Consider the following 17,273-nt stretch of genomic DNA (forward strand, 5'->3'; position numbering starts at 1 on the left):
CTCTTTTTGTCGGATTAATTTTTGTACGTTTTAGTAACTCGATTAGTCCGGTTTCAAACAGTACGGGATATTTCAATGACAAAATAATATTTTTGTTCTTGAAATCAATAATGTTGGTTTTAAACATTTTATATAATCAATTGTTTATAAAAAAAAACTACTTTAATGTATTTACTTAAATAAATGGGGAACAATAAATAAAGGAAAAGAATGTAGTGATAAAAAAACATTTATTGAAATATTTTTAATAAATTACAATTCAATGATGGCTTCGATAAAAACGTTCACGTAACAATTGCGAAGATAGAACAAAAATATATATATATTTTATATATCAATAATATGTAACAGGCATTGTGCAATTCTTATAGTTAAAAGTGGCAAATAACACGTTGGAATATTTTAAATTCTCAATTTTAAGTAACACAGTAAGCACATGGAAATAGTGCGCAAAATATTTAGTATATTTATTTATTTATTCATTTATATATTTATATCATTCACATTTAAAATCTCAATAAAAGTAATGGCAAGATCAAAACGTAACAAGAGGCATATCTGGTGTTATGTCCAGGGCACGAGCTAATCTACATTTAATAACACATACACAAAACACAAGAGGAATGGATGGATGGATCATCAAACTTAACTGGATAAAAACCCTTAAAGGAACTCATACTTTTACATAAGTATTTATCATAACGGGCGTTAGGCCATGATTAGTACCGAGCTTCGTATGGGTTTTCGTAATTTTTACAAAATCTACTATTTTTATATATAAAAAAACGTGTAAATGAATGAACTAATCTAAACGTTTCCAAATCGAATGGAAGAACAACTCAGGTGCGTTTATCTGATCGTAAGTCTACATTAGCTTCCTTCTTCCAGAATGATCAACTTTCAAAATTATTCCTACTCTTACATAGTTAATAATTTAACTTTTTTTTGGCATCAAGAAATAAAACTAAATTCTATTTTCGCTTATCGGAAAATAGAAATATTTTATGATAGTCACACGAAATTATACACCTAAAATACATACACACATAAATTATTAAAATTAGGAATCACAATTACATCACTTAATTAAATTTCGGACAGGTTTCGTGGAAAATCAACTAACATAATATTTTTTTACAATTTTTTTGATCATCCTGCGTTTCGAACTATTGAATCATAAAGTAACTAACTGGAAATTTAGTAAAAGTCGTCTAGTGGCAACTGCGTCTCCGAAACAAATCATCTTTGGGACTGTTCTTTCTATTTAATATTTTTATATCGATATGTCGTTTGGTGGATTTGTTCAGGAGAGGCATTAGATATACACTAAATTCATCGATTTGTTACATTTCTTTAACGTTTATAAAAATCTAACTAATATGTAAACTTGGGTACAAAAATATAAAATATTTTGTGTATGGAAATTGCACAATGGTTGCTTGTTTCTTTGCACGAATTGTCAATGAAATTGTCATAATTGTTATGTGTCGAACGTGAGAGATTTGTTGTTTTTATTTATAGTTGTACGTGCTAAAGAATATACTAAATATGAGAAACAAAGTTATTATATATATATAACCCCGAACGCCATTTATTTATTCCTTTATTTATATATTTGTTGTTTTATTACTTATAACAATAGACACACATGGAGCATAAACATTTGGATTTCTTTTTTCATTAAATTGGGTAATGTATATTTTTTTTATCTCACTATTATTGGCGTTTCAATGAATTTTCTCACACTAAAGTACGAATTTTGTCTATACAACTAGATGGAAGAGATGAAGAAGAGAATTCGATTTTTTGTTTTGATAGATGATTGAATGGGTGGAGATAGATAGAGATGGTTGTTTGTTCAGTAAATTGGTTTAAACTAGAAGTCGCCTACAAAAGTATTGCACCAATAATACCCATCGCTCTAGAGTTATATAATAATTAATCAGACTTATTTATTGTTTAAATGCCTTCTCTTTCCCAGCGTACTTTCAACTTGGTCCGCACGCCGGTCAAAAGTCTCAACCTCCACTAGGAGGCTTTCTGCTTCTTCCTTGGCTCCCTCCTTCTCTCCGTCTCCTGACCTATCAAGATCTTCAAGTCCCTATAGTCCAGCTGCAAGTACCATTCAAAAAATGTCAGTCGACCGATATGCGTTGATAGAGAAGCTGCCGATAATTTTATCCACATCTGTATTTTATAAATTTCGAAATTAACACTTGTCCTCCTCTCTCGTTTACAACAGAAATCCCAAAAACCTGTATACGGATTAGTTAGTACCACATCCATCGAGAGGATGTTCGTTGTTAGTGATGTTAAGCAACAAGTGTTAAAGTTAAATAATATATAAATATTAAAGATAGATGAATAACAAATATCAGATGTACATTAAAATTATGGACAACGTATCAGAATGTATTCGAAACTTAACTACAGTACACTACTATTAATAATATAGCTTTCGATATTTGCCTTGTGTATATTAATGTATGTAGGAAGCGCGGGACACTCTTGCAGTGGACGATACTTACAAGCATTTCGTCGTCAGGTACCCTGGAAATCAGATCCAATAGCTCGTTGTTCGGAACAGCGTGCGGCCTCAGGATTCTTCTGAAGAACTTATTCATGCCCCATAGCATCAGCAAATACCTTATAGGAATGAAATACAAAACCATCGAGGCAAGAATTAAAAGTGTAATAGCTATCCACGACAGATAGGGAACGGTGAAATTGAAAGTGCTGCAAACAAACAAGTAAAAGAAGGTACAGTTACAACAGACTTTTCTTGTGAAGACGACTTACTTTTTAACGCTCTCTCCGAACGTAGCCAATTTGCCTATGGCATTCTGAACTCCTTGCGTGACTTCTTGGATCGCCTGAAGCCGTTCCTTCAAGCTCTTCTTCTCTTCCTACAAAAATTAAGCACAGCGAAAATATTTTTTAATTTCGTTAGTGCAAATATTACGTTAGCGTCAGTGTGTGGCTCGCATTGTTCAGCATGCAATTTGAAAACAAGAATTTTATTTATCTGAACTGCATTAATTCACATAATCTATAAATACGCAAATCCAACGTTTGTTATTAAAACAGTCGCGATTTAATGCTTCATCGTTCCTGATGATTATTTTTTTTTATAAATCAGCAAGGTCACTGATAATATACATAAAATTAAGTATTAATACACAGTAAAAATAATATTTAAGACCAAAACTCATTGATAACAAGTAGAAATCCAAATACCATATTTTTTTATTGTGATTTCTTTACCCGAATTATTATTAGAACTTAAATTCACTTTTTTTCCAAATAAACAGATTTAAAACAAGTCCATTTAAATGTATATAATGTGTATAAAATAATTGTATTTTTTTATTAATATTATTTAAGTATTAATTTGTATATTATGAAATTAAAATCAATCTTATCTATTATCGGCTGATAATACCCTGGACATAAATACATATATTATTGATTGAAACTTTATAAAACTGCTCAATCTCAGTGAAGCAAGATGCTTTTGAAAGTAACAAGTGTTTTACTGCTTTTGAATTTCTGCAATGCCGCAAACATTTTGGGTATTTTTCATCACCCGGGGAAAAGCCACCATACGCTTGGAGAAGTACTACTGAAAGCGATGGTTGCCAGAGGTCATCAAGTTACCATGGTTAGTCCGTACCCGTTGAAAGAACCATTCCCAAACTATCGAGATATAGAAACTCATGAAATAATGCAAGATATGAACAGTAAGTATTGAAATATTATTCATGAATACATATGTTAATAGTAAATTTTAGATAGAATAAAGAACAACTGGTTTCAAGAATTTTCACAAAATTCTCCCTCGCTGAAAATCTTTAAAATGTTTCTGAATATGACCACAACGCAAGCCGATCTTCTCTTCGAGAATGCTGAATTCAAAAACATGTGGACATCAAATGAAAAAGTCGATTTGATTGTCATGGATTGGATGTTGAACGAAGCACATTTGATTTTCAGCAAAATTTTTAAATGTCCAATAATACTAATGGCTTCAGCTGGAACAACATCCAATGTTAATTATATAGTGGGAAACACATCTCCTTATTCCTATGTACCATTGAAGTTTCTTCCATTAACTGATAAAATGAATTTTTGGGAAAGGACTTTAAATACTGTATTGCATATTATCAGCAAAATTGCATCCTACTATCAACAAATGCAACACCAAGAATTATTGAATAAGCATTTCTCTAATGCTCCTGCACTTGAAGAGCTTTCAAAAAATGTAGCTCTAGTCTTTTCCAATGGTCATTACAGTTATGAAACACCAAGACCTATTGTACCTAACATTATAGAAATTGGAGGATTTCACGTAGGAGAAGTCAAACAATTACCGAAAGATTTAAAAGCATATTTGGATAGCGCCAAAGACGGTTTCATATACTTCAGTTTGGGTTCAAATATGAAGAGCGTGTTTTTGGACGAAACGAGGTTGAACGGAATCATCAACGCCTTTTCAAAAAATAATTTGAAGGTTTTGTGGAAATTGGAGAAAGATATTCCAAATAAACCGGAGAACTTGAAGATTGCAAAATGGTTTCCTCAAAACGAACTATTGGCTCATCCTAATATCAAAATATTTATAACGCACGGTGGTTTGCTCAGTACCATAGAATCTCTTCATCATGGAGTTCCAATGATCGGAATTCCAATGTTCGGAGATCAACTTTCAAATGTTCCCATAGGAGTAAAAGCCGGTTACGCTTTGAGAATCAACCCGGAAGAAATTTGTGAAGAATCTTTATTAGCTAATATACAAGAGATGCTACACAACGAAACGTATGATTAACTCTTCTAAGTTTATATATATATGATTGATTTCTTGTTATTTTAGGTATCGTGTGAAAGCTAAACTCCATTCAGATTTCTTGAAGAATCAACCAATCAAACCTAAGGATAAAGCTGTTTTCTGGATGGAACATGTCATTAAGCACAAAGGTGCGGACCATTTAGCAAATGCTTCAATGAATTTATATTGGTATCAAAATCTCCTCATAGACTTAATCTTATTTTTGTTCACTGTTATACTATCGACAGTTTGTTTATGTTACTTTATGGTTAGATTAATACTAAAATTGTTTACTAAAAATATGAAAACACCTCAAGTGATGAAGAAAAAAAATAATTAAAAATTTAAAAATCATATTTTATGTATTTTGATATTTTTCTATTGAAAAAGTTATATAATTATAACAAATTTCATTAATAATGATTTTTTATTGTAATTGCGTTCTAATTTATAAAACGAAGTTGTTTCAATTGCGTCATTAATAAATTAATACTAAAGAAAATGTTTGTTATATGTATGCAACCAAATATGCAACTACGAAAGAAATATGTGTTACAAAATATTATTTTCTCTTTTCCTATATTAAAGTAGTGATAAAATAAAAACATTTATTGAAATACTTTTAATAAATGTTTCTTTTTGTTCAATTTTTATACGGAGTTTTTATTATTATGATTACAGCCGTTTGATCTTGCAACTTGGTTCAAATTATTTAATAATATAAAGATATTGACAACTAAATTAACAAATTTCACACAAGTTCATTTAAAAGTATATAATATGTATATAATTATATCAATATTATTCTCAGTTTTTTAATAAATAAAATCAAATGAAGAAATTAATATATTACAAATCGTAATTCTATTTTTAATGGATTTAGATAAAAACGTATATGAAATATTAATTTATAAGTTCTGAAGTTTTAAAATCATTCTTATCAATTATCGGTTGATAATAGCCTGAACACAAATACTTATTAATATATATACATATAAAAAAATGGATTGAATCTTTATAAAACTGCTCTGTACTGGTTAAAGCTGAGTAAAGCAAAATGATTTTGAAAGTGACAAGTGTTTTACTGCTTTTGAATTGCTGCAATGCCGCAAATATTTTGGGAATTTTTCATCACCCGGGTAAAAGCCACCATACGCTTGGAGAAGTACTACTAAAAGCAATGGCTGCTAGAGGACATCAAGTTACCATGGTTAGTCCATACCCGTTGAAAGAACCATTTCCAAACTATCGAGATATTGAAACCCGCGAAATAATGCAAGATATGAACAGCAAGTATTGAAATGTTATTGATGAATACATAAGTTAATATATAATTTTAGATAGAATAAAGAACAACTGGTTTCAACAAATTTCACAGAATACTGCATCGATGAAAACGTTTAACATGTTTTTGAATATGACCTTAACGCATGCTGATCTAATCTTCAAGAATGCTGAATTCAAAAAGATGTGGACGTCAAATGAAAAAGTCGATTTGATTGTAATGGATTGGATGATGAACGAATCACATTTAATTTTTAGCAACATTTTTAAATGTCCAATAATAGTAATGGCTTCAGCTGGCATAACATTCAATGTTAATTATATAGTTGGAAATACATCACCTTATTCATTTGTACCATTGAAGTTTCTTCCATTAACTGACAAAATGAATTTTTGGGAAAGGACTTTGAATACTTTATATTACATAATTAGTGAAACTGCAAACTATTATCAACGAATGCAGCAACAAGAATTATTGAATAAACATTTCTCTAATTCGCCTGCACTTGAAGAGCTTTCAAAAAATGTAGCTCTAGTTTTTTCCAATGGTCATTACAGTTATGAAACACCAAGACCCACCGTACCTAACATAATAGAAATTGGAGGATTTCACGTAGGAGATGTCAAACAATTACCAAATGATATAAAAACGTATTTGGATAACGCCAAGGACGGTTTCATATACTTTAGTTTGGGTTCAAATATGAAGAGCGCGTTTTTGGATGAAACAAGTTTGAACGGAATCATTAACGCGTTTTCAAAAATTAATTTGAAGGTTTTGTGGAAATTGGAAAAAGATATTGCAAATAAACCAAAAAACTTGAAGATTGCAAAATGGTTGCCGCAAAACGAAATATTGGCGCATCCTAATATCAAAATATTCATAACACATGGTGGATTGCTCAGTACCATAGAATCTCTTCATCATGGAGTTCCGATGATCGGAATCCCAATGTTCGGAGATCAAATTTCAAATGTTCCCATAGGAGTAAAAGCTGGTTACGCTTTGAGAATCAACCCGGAAGAAATTTGTGAAGAATCTTTATTAGCTAATATACAAGAGATGCTACACAACGAAACGTATGATTAACTCTTCTAATTTTGTACAATATGATTGATTACTTGTTATTTTAGGTATCGCATGAAAGCTAAACTCCATTCAGATTTCTTAAAGAACCAACCAATCCAACCTAAAGATAAAGCTGTTTTCTGGATGGAACACGTCATTAAGCACAAAGGTGCGAAGCATTTAGCAAATGCATCAATGAATTTATATTGTTATCAAAATCTCCTTATCGATGTAGTCTTATTTTTGTTCACTATTTTACTATCGGCAGTTTATATTTGTTACTTTACGATGAGGTTAATACTAAAATTGTTTACTAAAAATAAGAAAACAGCTCTAGAGACGAAGAAAAAGAATAATTGAAAATTTTAAAACCATATTTTCGATGATTTTTTATTGTAAAAGTTACATAATTATATCATGTTTTATTAAAAATATTTTTTTATTGTGATTACAGCCTAAATTATACACCAAAGTTGTTTGAATTGGTCGATAATTAAATAAAATATTGGTTATATGTATGCAACCAAATATACTTATTTGATAGAAATATAAATTAAGAAACATTATAAAGAATATTTTACATTAGAATTATCCTTGCTACAAGTATACGCACATGTGATTGCAATTAAGATAATCTTAAGATTATTTTTAATAAATGAAATAAACTTTCATAGCTGACAGAAAATTAATCAAATATTTGAATTATCAATAAATACTTCTTATTTATATAAACCTACATATAATAGTTTTAAATCTCATCATTCATTACTTTATATTATCAAAAATCCTATTAATTTATTATTGAAAAGCTGTCTAGTGTTATTAAGTACTTCAAATCAGTAAAATTTTAAATTAAATCCAATCTTATCTACTATCGACTGATAATCGCCTGCACAGAATTATGTAAGGTGAAGCGATATATTACAAAAACTATTCCGTACGGAATTATCAGTAAATCAAGATGTTATTAAAAGTAACAAGTCTTCTATTGTTATTGAATTACTGCAATGCCGCAAACATTTTGGGCATTTTTCATCATCCAGGCAAAAGCCATCACATGTTAGGTGAAGTGCTATTAAAAGCCATGGCTTCCAGAGGACATAAAGTCACTATGGTTAGTCCGTTTCCATTAAAAGAACCATTCCCAAATTATCGCGATATAGTAACTCCAGAAACGATGCAAGATATGAACAGTGAGTATTCATGAAATATGAATATTTAGATATAAATACAAACATTGTAATTTACAGATAGGATCAAAAACGAATGGTTTCAAAAGTTTTCTCATAATTCTGCATCAATTGACACCTTTTTTATGTTATTGAATATGACCGTAACGCAAGCTGATCTGCTCTTCCAGAATGCTGAATTCAAAAAGATGTGGACATCAAATGAAAAGGTCGATTTGATTCTAATCGATTGGATGTTTAACGAATCTCACTTGATCTTCAGCAAAATTTTCAAGTGTCCTATAATACTGATGGCCACGGCTGGTACAGCCTTCAATGTTAACTACATAGTGGGAAATACCGCTCCCTATTCCTACGTGCCTTTCAAGTATTTCCCAATTACAGATAAAATGAATTTCTGGGAAAGGACTATGAATACTATAGTACATGTTAGCGCAGAAGTAGTATCCTACTATCAACGGATTAAACAGCAGAAAATCTTGCATAGGTATATCCCTGACGCGCCATCAATCGACGAGCTCTCAAAAAATGTAGCTTTAGTCTTATCCAATGGCCATTACAGTTATGAAACCAGAAGACCTAGTGTACCTAATTCTATAGACATTGGTGGATTTCACGTTGGCGAGGTTAAACAACTGCCGAAAGATATAAAAGCTTATTTGGATAGCGCCAAGGACGGTTTTATATACTTTAGTTTGGGTTCAAATATGAAAAGCATATTTTTGGACGAAAAGAAGTTGAACGGAATTCTGAGCGCTTTCTCTAAAGTTAATTTAAAGGTTTTGTGGAAATTGGAAAAGGATATTCCAAATAAACCAAAGAACATCAAGATTGCTAAATGGTTGCCTCAAAACGATGTTTTGGCTCATCCTAATATCAAACTATTCATAACACACGGTGGATTGCTCAGTACCATAGAATCTATTCATCATGGAGTTCCGATGATCGGAATCCCAATGTTCGGTGACCAAAATTCAAATGTTCCCACCGGAGTTGAAGCTGGTTACACTTTAAGAATTAAACCAGAAGAAATTTGCGAAGAAGCTTTATTGGCCAATATCCAGGAAATGCTTCGCAACGAAACGTATGTTTAAATCATTACCAAATTTGTTATAAATTATATGATTACTTTTTTATTACAGGTATAGCAAGAAAGCTAAACTCCATTCCGATTTATTAAGAAACCAACCAATCAAACCTCTGGATAAAGGTGTTTTCTGGATGGAACACGTTATTAAGCACAAAGGAGCTAAACATCTTGCAAACGCTTCAATGAATTTACATTGGTATCAGAATCTTCTCATCGATGTATTCATATTTTTGTTCGCTATTTTACTATCTGTTATTGGTTTATGTTACTTGATGATTCGTTTAGTACTGAAAATGTTTATTAAAAATAAGAGAATCTCTCAATTGAAAAAGAAGAAAAACAATTAAAGATTTTAAAAGCGAGTTTGTTATTTTTGTCATTTTTGTGTGTGTTCGTGTTTCGGTGTTATAGGAAAAGCAATTCAACAAACCTATAGACGGTGCATCAAATCGAATTTTAAATTATAAGTGCCAGTTGTGCTACTCTTAGGTCTATAGAAATGTTGAAATGATTCCTACCTCGTTTCCTACCTTCTCCTTGTCATCATCATCGTCGTCCTCCATGTCTGAATCTGCCAGTTCGTCCCATGGTACTGTTTGTGGTCCGGCCACCTTCTTCACTATGTATTGTTTGAAGAACATCAAGAGTCCGACGACGGGCAACATCCACGGTTGGAAATAGTAGCAGATCACGAGCCAGAACAGCAACGCCACAAAACTTTGAAACGTGGATTCCCACTCAAAACAACTCCTAAAAATGTATAAAATCAATATTTTTTCCAAATTTGAGTAAGCATAAAACTGACTGAAGTAGTTTCCCGAATTCGTAGAAATGCATGATGATCGATTTCATACGGAGCACGTTTTTGACAAAAACCTGCCTCTTGAATTTAACTTCGGTTTGCATGTACTTTTCTTCTCTTGGATTTAGAGTGCGTATGCACGCTCTCATGGGATTCCACGCGACGTTCATTTCAAGTAGGATTTGAGGAGAATTCCCTTTGGCCCTGCTACGCAATTTTTTATCCTTCAGCGCGTACCATCTCTTCTCCCCGTTTCTTATCCGTAGCAGCGGAACAGCAATTTTCCCCAAAAACTCCACCTTGTGATCCCTATCCTCATCGTAGACTGTTATCTCCAAGACACTATTGATATCCTTCACGTTAAATGTAAATATTTTTTGCCAAGAAGGCGACAACGTCTTGTATTCGGTTTGCGTCTGAAGTCGAGCATTGCCCAATTCAAGTACGCAAAAAGGATCGCTTTTTCCACCCAAATCAGCTGCAGCCAATCCCTGTGCCCTAAACACCTTTACTGTGAGATGACCTACATCTTTCAAATTGTGGAAAGTCTTGGTCCAATGCTGTAAACAAATAATCAATATAGTAGTGCAAATGCATAGACAAATTTTTTGAAATGGACTCACGTATCTTTGAAGGAGGTTTTCTTTCTCGCGCGGAGTGTCTTCATGTGTTGACAGATCTGATATCGTTTCCGATGCAGTCGTCCCACTTATAGTTAACAGTAAATGCAGAGTTCCAGCTCCATCCTCCAACTCGTGCCAGATATTATGTGTGGTCTCACGATCCAATCTGGACAGATCTATTACACACCTGAAACGAAACCATGGAACGAACTTTAATTAGAATAATACTCATTGTAAAGTTACAAGTATATTGCAACTGCACCACAACTTTAATATTCATTTAATAAAATAAAAATTACGTGCGATAAGAATGCAAAAAGCGTGTGGTAGGTATAACAATAGAGTTCATAAAAATAACCAACATAGAAGAATTATTTTTAGTAGATCAATAGATCCAAGCATAATAATAGTCACGCGTTAAAATTATGAAATAACAAATCCTTTTTAAAATCTTTGTTATCATTTGTCCTTTATTTATTATGTCAGTAGGTCAAATGTGATAGTTATAATATTGATTATATATTCTTAATACTACTTTTTATATTAATTAATATTAATGAAAATAAAACTTCATTTCTTAATGATTATAATTTAAAACGATTAAAAATACAACAAAATCATAATATATACATATAATTATTATTTTTTTGTATTTTTTTTACAAGCAAGAAAACAGTATCGAATTAATTTAAAATTTAAATTTATTCCAATAAAAAATTGCACATGACAACTCAAAACCTTATAACAAACCGATCATGTTTTATGTTATACCAATTTCTGAAACCAATTTACGTAATGCATTCTAAAGGAAATATATTCATTAGATAAATATACATCCGTCGTAAACTGTTTAGTGTCTAGAGCAATTGGATAGACTAAGCTTGTATAAAATAATGTTAATGCGTCAACTCAAATAATTTACATCTAATAAATTACTAAAGAATACATACAAAAATAAATCATTAATTATTCAAAATGTTACGTATTTAAATTAAAGTTCATGTACATTTATTTATATAAAACGGTAAAAGTTTATAATCGACAAATGTATACATTTCCCGGTAAATATATGTTCAATTTATCATCATATAGACAAATAAAATATATAAGTTATGTCACGCCAAAGAAAAACTAATCACACAAACACAGAATTATTTTATTTTGAACCAGCTAACATATTGTTTGCTGGTGACCTAACCTAACGTATCCTCCTAACGTACACATTTGGCGGGATATGTATACATTTACCGATTGTGTACTTTTAGTGTAACATATAACTAGGTATACATACGGATAAATAAGCTTGTCTCTAGATATTAGCGTTCTTGAGTTTTCCTACATCAAAAATAGGTAATTAATTATGTTTACATTCTAAGTACTTTTTTTGTAATGTTGACAAACACTTTATGTAAACATGTGATCATGCAAGATTCAACAACATAAAATTAATAATCCACCAAATTCATCAATATTCCAACATATTAGAAGGTAATTATCATATAAATTTACGTTGAAAATTTAATAATATTTGGTAAATAAATTTATTGATTCACCAGAATTTCAATTAGTAAATGTACAGACAAAATGCATATTCATCACATCGTTATTACAAAAACTACTATCATAAATTTATACAGCCAAAAAGAATACAATAATTTTACTATATATTTAATAATGTATTTTTTAACGCTTGAATTGATTGCAAATTTGAAGAATTTTGTCGTATTTTCATGTTGAATCGTCCAAATCAAAATAATATATTTCTGTATTTACTTTATAAAATAATGTATATCATTTTTTTTATCTAGCATATTTATGTTAGGAAAATTCTCATGTGTTCCCGAATATAAATACAAAGCAAAAACTAATAGGTATGCGAAATGTGCAGTGAGTTTAATTTTATTTAGAACCTAATTGCTTAACGTATTTTAACGTATTCATTCTCATAATAAAAATTGTCTATATTAAATTTGTCTATTTTTCTTCTTTTAAAAGTTTGCATATATCAACTCAGTTAAATGATTATTTGTGTGCTTAGTAAACTTGTCGTTTTTTTTAGAACCATAATTTAGCATTAAATTACATAATCATATTTGAATTGCAAATATCATCTATAATTGATTAATATATATAATTAAATATAACAAAAAAAAGTGTTACGTTGACTAATTTATTGATTTTCTGAGAATGAATTTGTTTTTTTTACCACAAAAATTTCTATAAATGAAGATAGAAATTCGAAATGCATATTCATTCATATTTATACATTCTTCTATCCAATTCTACCGTATTTATATTTATAGTTACGTTTACCTCGTGTAGCCAAGATAATAATTTATATTGGTAGTTGAAGAGTACTTTTCTTAAAAAAAAGCAATCTTACCTCCCAATAAAATCGTCTCTGGACCTATCCTTGTCCCAAACGGTGATCTCCAATTGTTGATCACCATCATCGTACAGATGCAAATCGAACTGCTCCAACCATTTCGGATTCAACGATCTCCAGACGATGCGACTCTTGTACTTTTCATTGCCCAATCTGCGTAGAATTAAAGTTTCGACCATAGAACGAAGCGGAATAAATTATAAATAATACACTTACCTAAATTTAGCGTAAGGATCAGAGGATCCAGTTTCCGGGTCACAAGCCAATAAATTTTTACCCTCCACAAGAACTATCGTCACAACGGAACTCCATATTTGCGATTTCAGTCGTTTATTCACATCCGTGACGCGATTTCGTTGGAAGTACTGAAATACAAAAAAAAAAACGAAAATGGTTTAATCGTATCCAAAAAAAATAATCCACAAAGGCAGAATATGGTAAAAGAAAACAAAAGCTACTTGTCCTTACGTCTCTGATTTTTGTGCATTTCGCTAAGTTTAGTTCGGATCTGCTTTTATCCTTGTTATCCGCTCTGTTTAGTAACGTGAGGTTATCGCACGATATTGAGTTCCTGTTATAAAACGAAGATTCCTGAACGCATCTTCAACAACAATAACCAGAAGTTACACAACCGTAGAATAATAATTAGTATAATCACGCACAGATATGAACCATTGAATCACCTTACATAATAAATAATTACATTTAATTGGACTACTACACAAAAAATCGCTAAATTGTTGTATACTTAATAACATAATTGTTGATTCGCTTAAATGTACATCAATATTTGACATATTCGCTAATATCCCGGACTGATAGAAACAGGACTAATCAAAACCGTATAAAAATAAACAGCACATAATGAGCATTGGCTTTGTATAAAGAAAAAAAATGTGTACTTTTTTTTAAATTTATTGTTATTTGCTCAATTCAAGTAGTTTGTTTGAAAGTTTTTTAATAACTATGTGATGAACATGTCTTTTATCTGTACATTTACTGATTAAAATTCTGGTGAATCAACAAATTTTTTAACAAAATTTTATATGTTGGAATATTGATGAATATTTGTTTAAATATAAATTTTATGTTGTTGAAACTTGCATGATTACATGTTTACATAAAGTGTTTGTCAAAATTACAAAAAGAAGTACCTAGCAGAATGTAAACATAATTAATTACCTATTTTTAATGTAAGAAAACTCAAGAACGCTAATATCTAGGGACAAACTTATTAATCCGTATGTATACCTATTGTATACATAAATATACTTGAAATTTAATCTGAATACGTAATATTATTTTATACAGGTAATTTAGTTTATTTTGAAATATTCAAACCGGACTATAGTGAATCCGAACTGATCAAAGTCGCACTGTTCGAGGTATTGCTGTATTATATTTAAATCGTCCTGACATTCAAGGACAATGAAATGCATTCGTTTAATAGCAAACAATTTAGGAAGTTTTCTATCATCATTAATGTCAGTACAAACAATGCGCTTTAAAACAAAGTAATATTTTATTGCAACTGGTAATTTGTTAATAACAAACATAATTTACCCATTATACGGTTAATATTGTGATTGCATAATATGTAAGAGTTTTGAAATATGTTCAATAAATACTTTTGCATGTTGCAAAATGTCAACAGCAGTCGTCTGATAAACAGGTGTAATTACAATTAATTTATTAAATCATAACTATCTCATATGCATTTATTTAAAACGTATTTTTACAACTTCAATAATACTTAACTATGAATTCAATAACTGAATTATTTAAATAATTTTTCATATACAATCATTAATACTAGCCAGAATTTGCAAGTGTAACAAATATTGTAAATGTACACATAATTTTATATAAATGAGTTATTTACAAGTAATTAATGAAAACTTAATTTCCAATGAGAAACTTGTACTTTATCACTGATTAACATTTTTTTTTATTAAATGTTATCTTCTCATGCGTTCATTTTTAATTGGACTTTCAGAAGTTTTATGCTGATTTTATAGGAGTTTGCTATGTAACTACTAAACTCGATTAAAAAATAACTGAACAAAAGGTTGTTTGAAAAGCGGGTGTAAAAGAAAGCATTCGTTAGTGCAAATACATTAAACGTCCAACTGTAAATATAATTCTATTGGCTTACAAGGATTTTAAAATATTACAATAAACTGGATTAAAAAAGTCTCTAGAAAATGTTGTTTTGAAGAAGATAATATTTTTTTATCGAAACGTTAAAAATATGTTTAATTTCTAACTTTAAGTATTATTATGTGAGTAAATATAAACACTTTTTATTAATAATATTTGTTATTAAGAATTATTAATAATGAAAAAAATATTTAAACATGGAGTATACATATACATAATTAAAATTTAATTACCTATAACTTGAGGTAAAACCTTACATAGTGCGGATTCAATCAGTCCAGATTGACTATAATTCGTACATTTTTTTATACATATGCATTTTATGGATGACTCTCTTTGTGCGGTTTTATTTCTGTATATATTTTGTTCCTCGATTAGTCCGGATTCAAGCAGTTAATAATTAAATGATATATTAGTAAACAAATTCAATTAGATATTGATGTGTTTTCATCTATTTATTTTTAATTTCATTCAAAGAAATAAAATGTTCATGTCATCAAAGTTTTAAGAATTATATAAATAAGATTTTTTTTAAAACAAAAGTAAAATTCATGAGAGTTCTTTAGTGAAAATTCGTGAAATATTGTTATATTTGTCGTAGCCTAAATATGAAAATATTAGTAAATAGAAAAAACTTGTACATTAGTCTTGTAAATAGTAATTAACATATTTAACATACAATACCTCGCACAGTCCGGATTGGTTTTTCCAATTAAAAATTAATTTGCCTTAAAATTTTCAAACCGGACTATAGTGAATCCGGATTGATCAAAGCCGTACTATGCAAGGTATTGCACTTTTTTAATAAATTTATAATTTTTATTATACCAAATATGGTTATTAATATTATTCATAAACTCATTATAATTTTAGTCCATTTCAATACTTCATCTTGATCCTAATTGTAAAACATATATGTTTTTTGATTTATTATTTATTTTGAATCAATTATTTAACTTTAATTAAATTTTGTATTAAATTATAATTAACATCTTTTTGAAACAATTATTTTGTAATGATTAAAATAAACATTTGGCATTGATAATAAAACTGTGTTTCGATGATGATGCTAATAAATACTTATATAATCTTATCGAATTCTTAAATGTTACCCAATATTAATATTGAAATATTCTCAAGTATAAGGTAATTTAAATATTGCATAACTTTTAATGCGAATAAACAATCAATCGAATTGAATAAATAAAAGTGATTCAACGTGTCCACATCTGATGCTCTGAACTCAAGTGTTATTAACCTATCGTGATGATTATTGTTGAGATTATCCTCATCCTTCTCGCTGACAACGCTGAGATTTCTAAAGGACTTCTCGTAGGTATTGTTGAGCGGAGGCGCGGAAATTTGAGATTCGAACGTGGGCCTCCGGTTTTCAATTTTCGTAAGTATATCCGAGGTGGAAAACGAATGCTTCATCTTCCTCTTCACCAATTTATCTTTGATCTTTCGCACTATGCTTTCCGCACACCCGACCATCTTCAATACGTGACAATACAAACAAGACTATCACTTCTAATTCTTTTCGTCGTATTCTATTAGTACTCAATTAAAAAGAGAGCGAAACTCACAATGAAACATTGTAATTGCTCTGTTTGTGCTGTTTCTGTCTTCTTTATTATCCAATGGTCAACGCTGTACTTAAAGAAATCAAGTTGGATATTAATAAATATTATTAATTATCATTGTAAAATTTGTATGTGGATTGGCATTAACCATTAAGGATTATGTAATCATAACTAGAAAAAAAATCAATTAATTTGTTTACTAATTTATTTAAAATATTGAACTAAAAGGTTAAAGAAAAAATGAATTTGCATATCCGCATT

The 17,273-nt window shown here is 29.9% G+C and overlaps 2 protein-coding genes across 2 annotated transcripts; one reads left to right on the forward strand and one right to left on the reverse strand.

The window, feature by feature from the left end:
• Positions 1 to 292: 292 nt before the first annotated feature.
• Positions 293 to 16,923, reverse strand: LOC108566312 (multiple C2 and transmembrane domain-containing protein 1). Its single transcript, XM_017926125.1, has 10 exons — positions 16,688 to 16,923; positions 13,738 to 13,870; positions 13,486 to 13,634; positions 13,267 to 13,422; positions 10,884 to 11,070; positions 10,264 to 10,820; positions 9,977 to 10,208; positions 2,800 to 2,906; positions 2,529 to 2,736; positions 293 to 2,112 (listed from the first exon to the last, which is right to left on the reverse strand). Exons 1-10 carry the CDS (start codon positions 16,921 to 16,923, stop codon positions 2,029 to 2,031), a joined length of 2,049 nt encoding a protein of 682 aa, XP_017781614.1. The 3' UTR covers positions 293 to 2,028.
• On the forward strand, positions 7,996 to 9,816 carry LOC108566322 (UDP-glucuronosyltransferase 2B15-like). The gene is made up of 3 exons (XM_017926136.1): positions 7,996 to 8,371; positions 8,429 to 9,452; positions 9,511 to 9,816. Exons 1-3 carry the CDS (start codon positions 8,140 to 8,142, stop codon positions 9,803 to 9,805), a joined length of 1,551 nt encoding a protein of 516 aa, XP_017781625.1. The 5' UTR covers positions 7,996 to 8,139; the 3' UTR covers positions 9,806 to 9,816.
• Positions 16,924 to 17,273: the final 350 nt, after the last annotated feature.

Source organism: Nicrophorus vespilloides, unplaced genomic scaffold, assembly GCF_001412225.1.
Source record: "Nicrophorus vespilloides isolate i.1.1-1 unplaced genomic scaffold, Nicve_v1.0, whole genome shotgun sequence".
Classification (NCBI taxonomy): Eukaryota; Metazoa; Arthropoda; class Insecta; order Coleoptera; family Silphidae; genus Nicrophorus; species Nicrophorus vespilloides.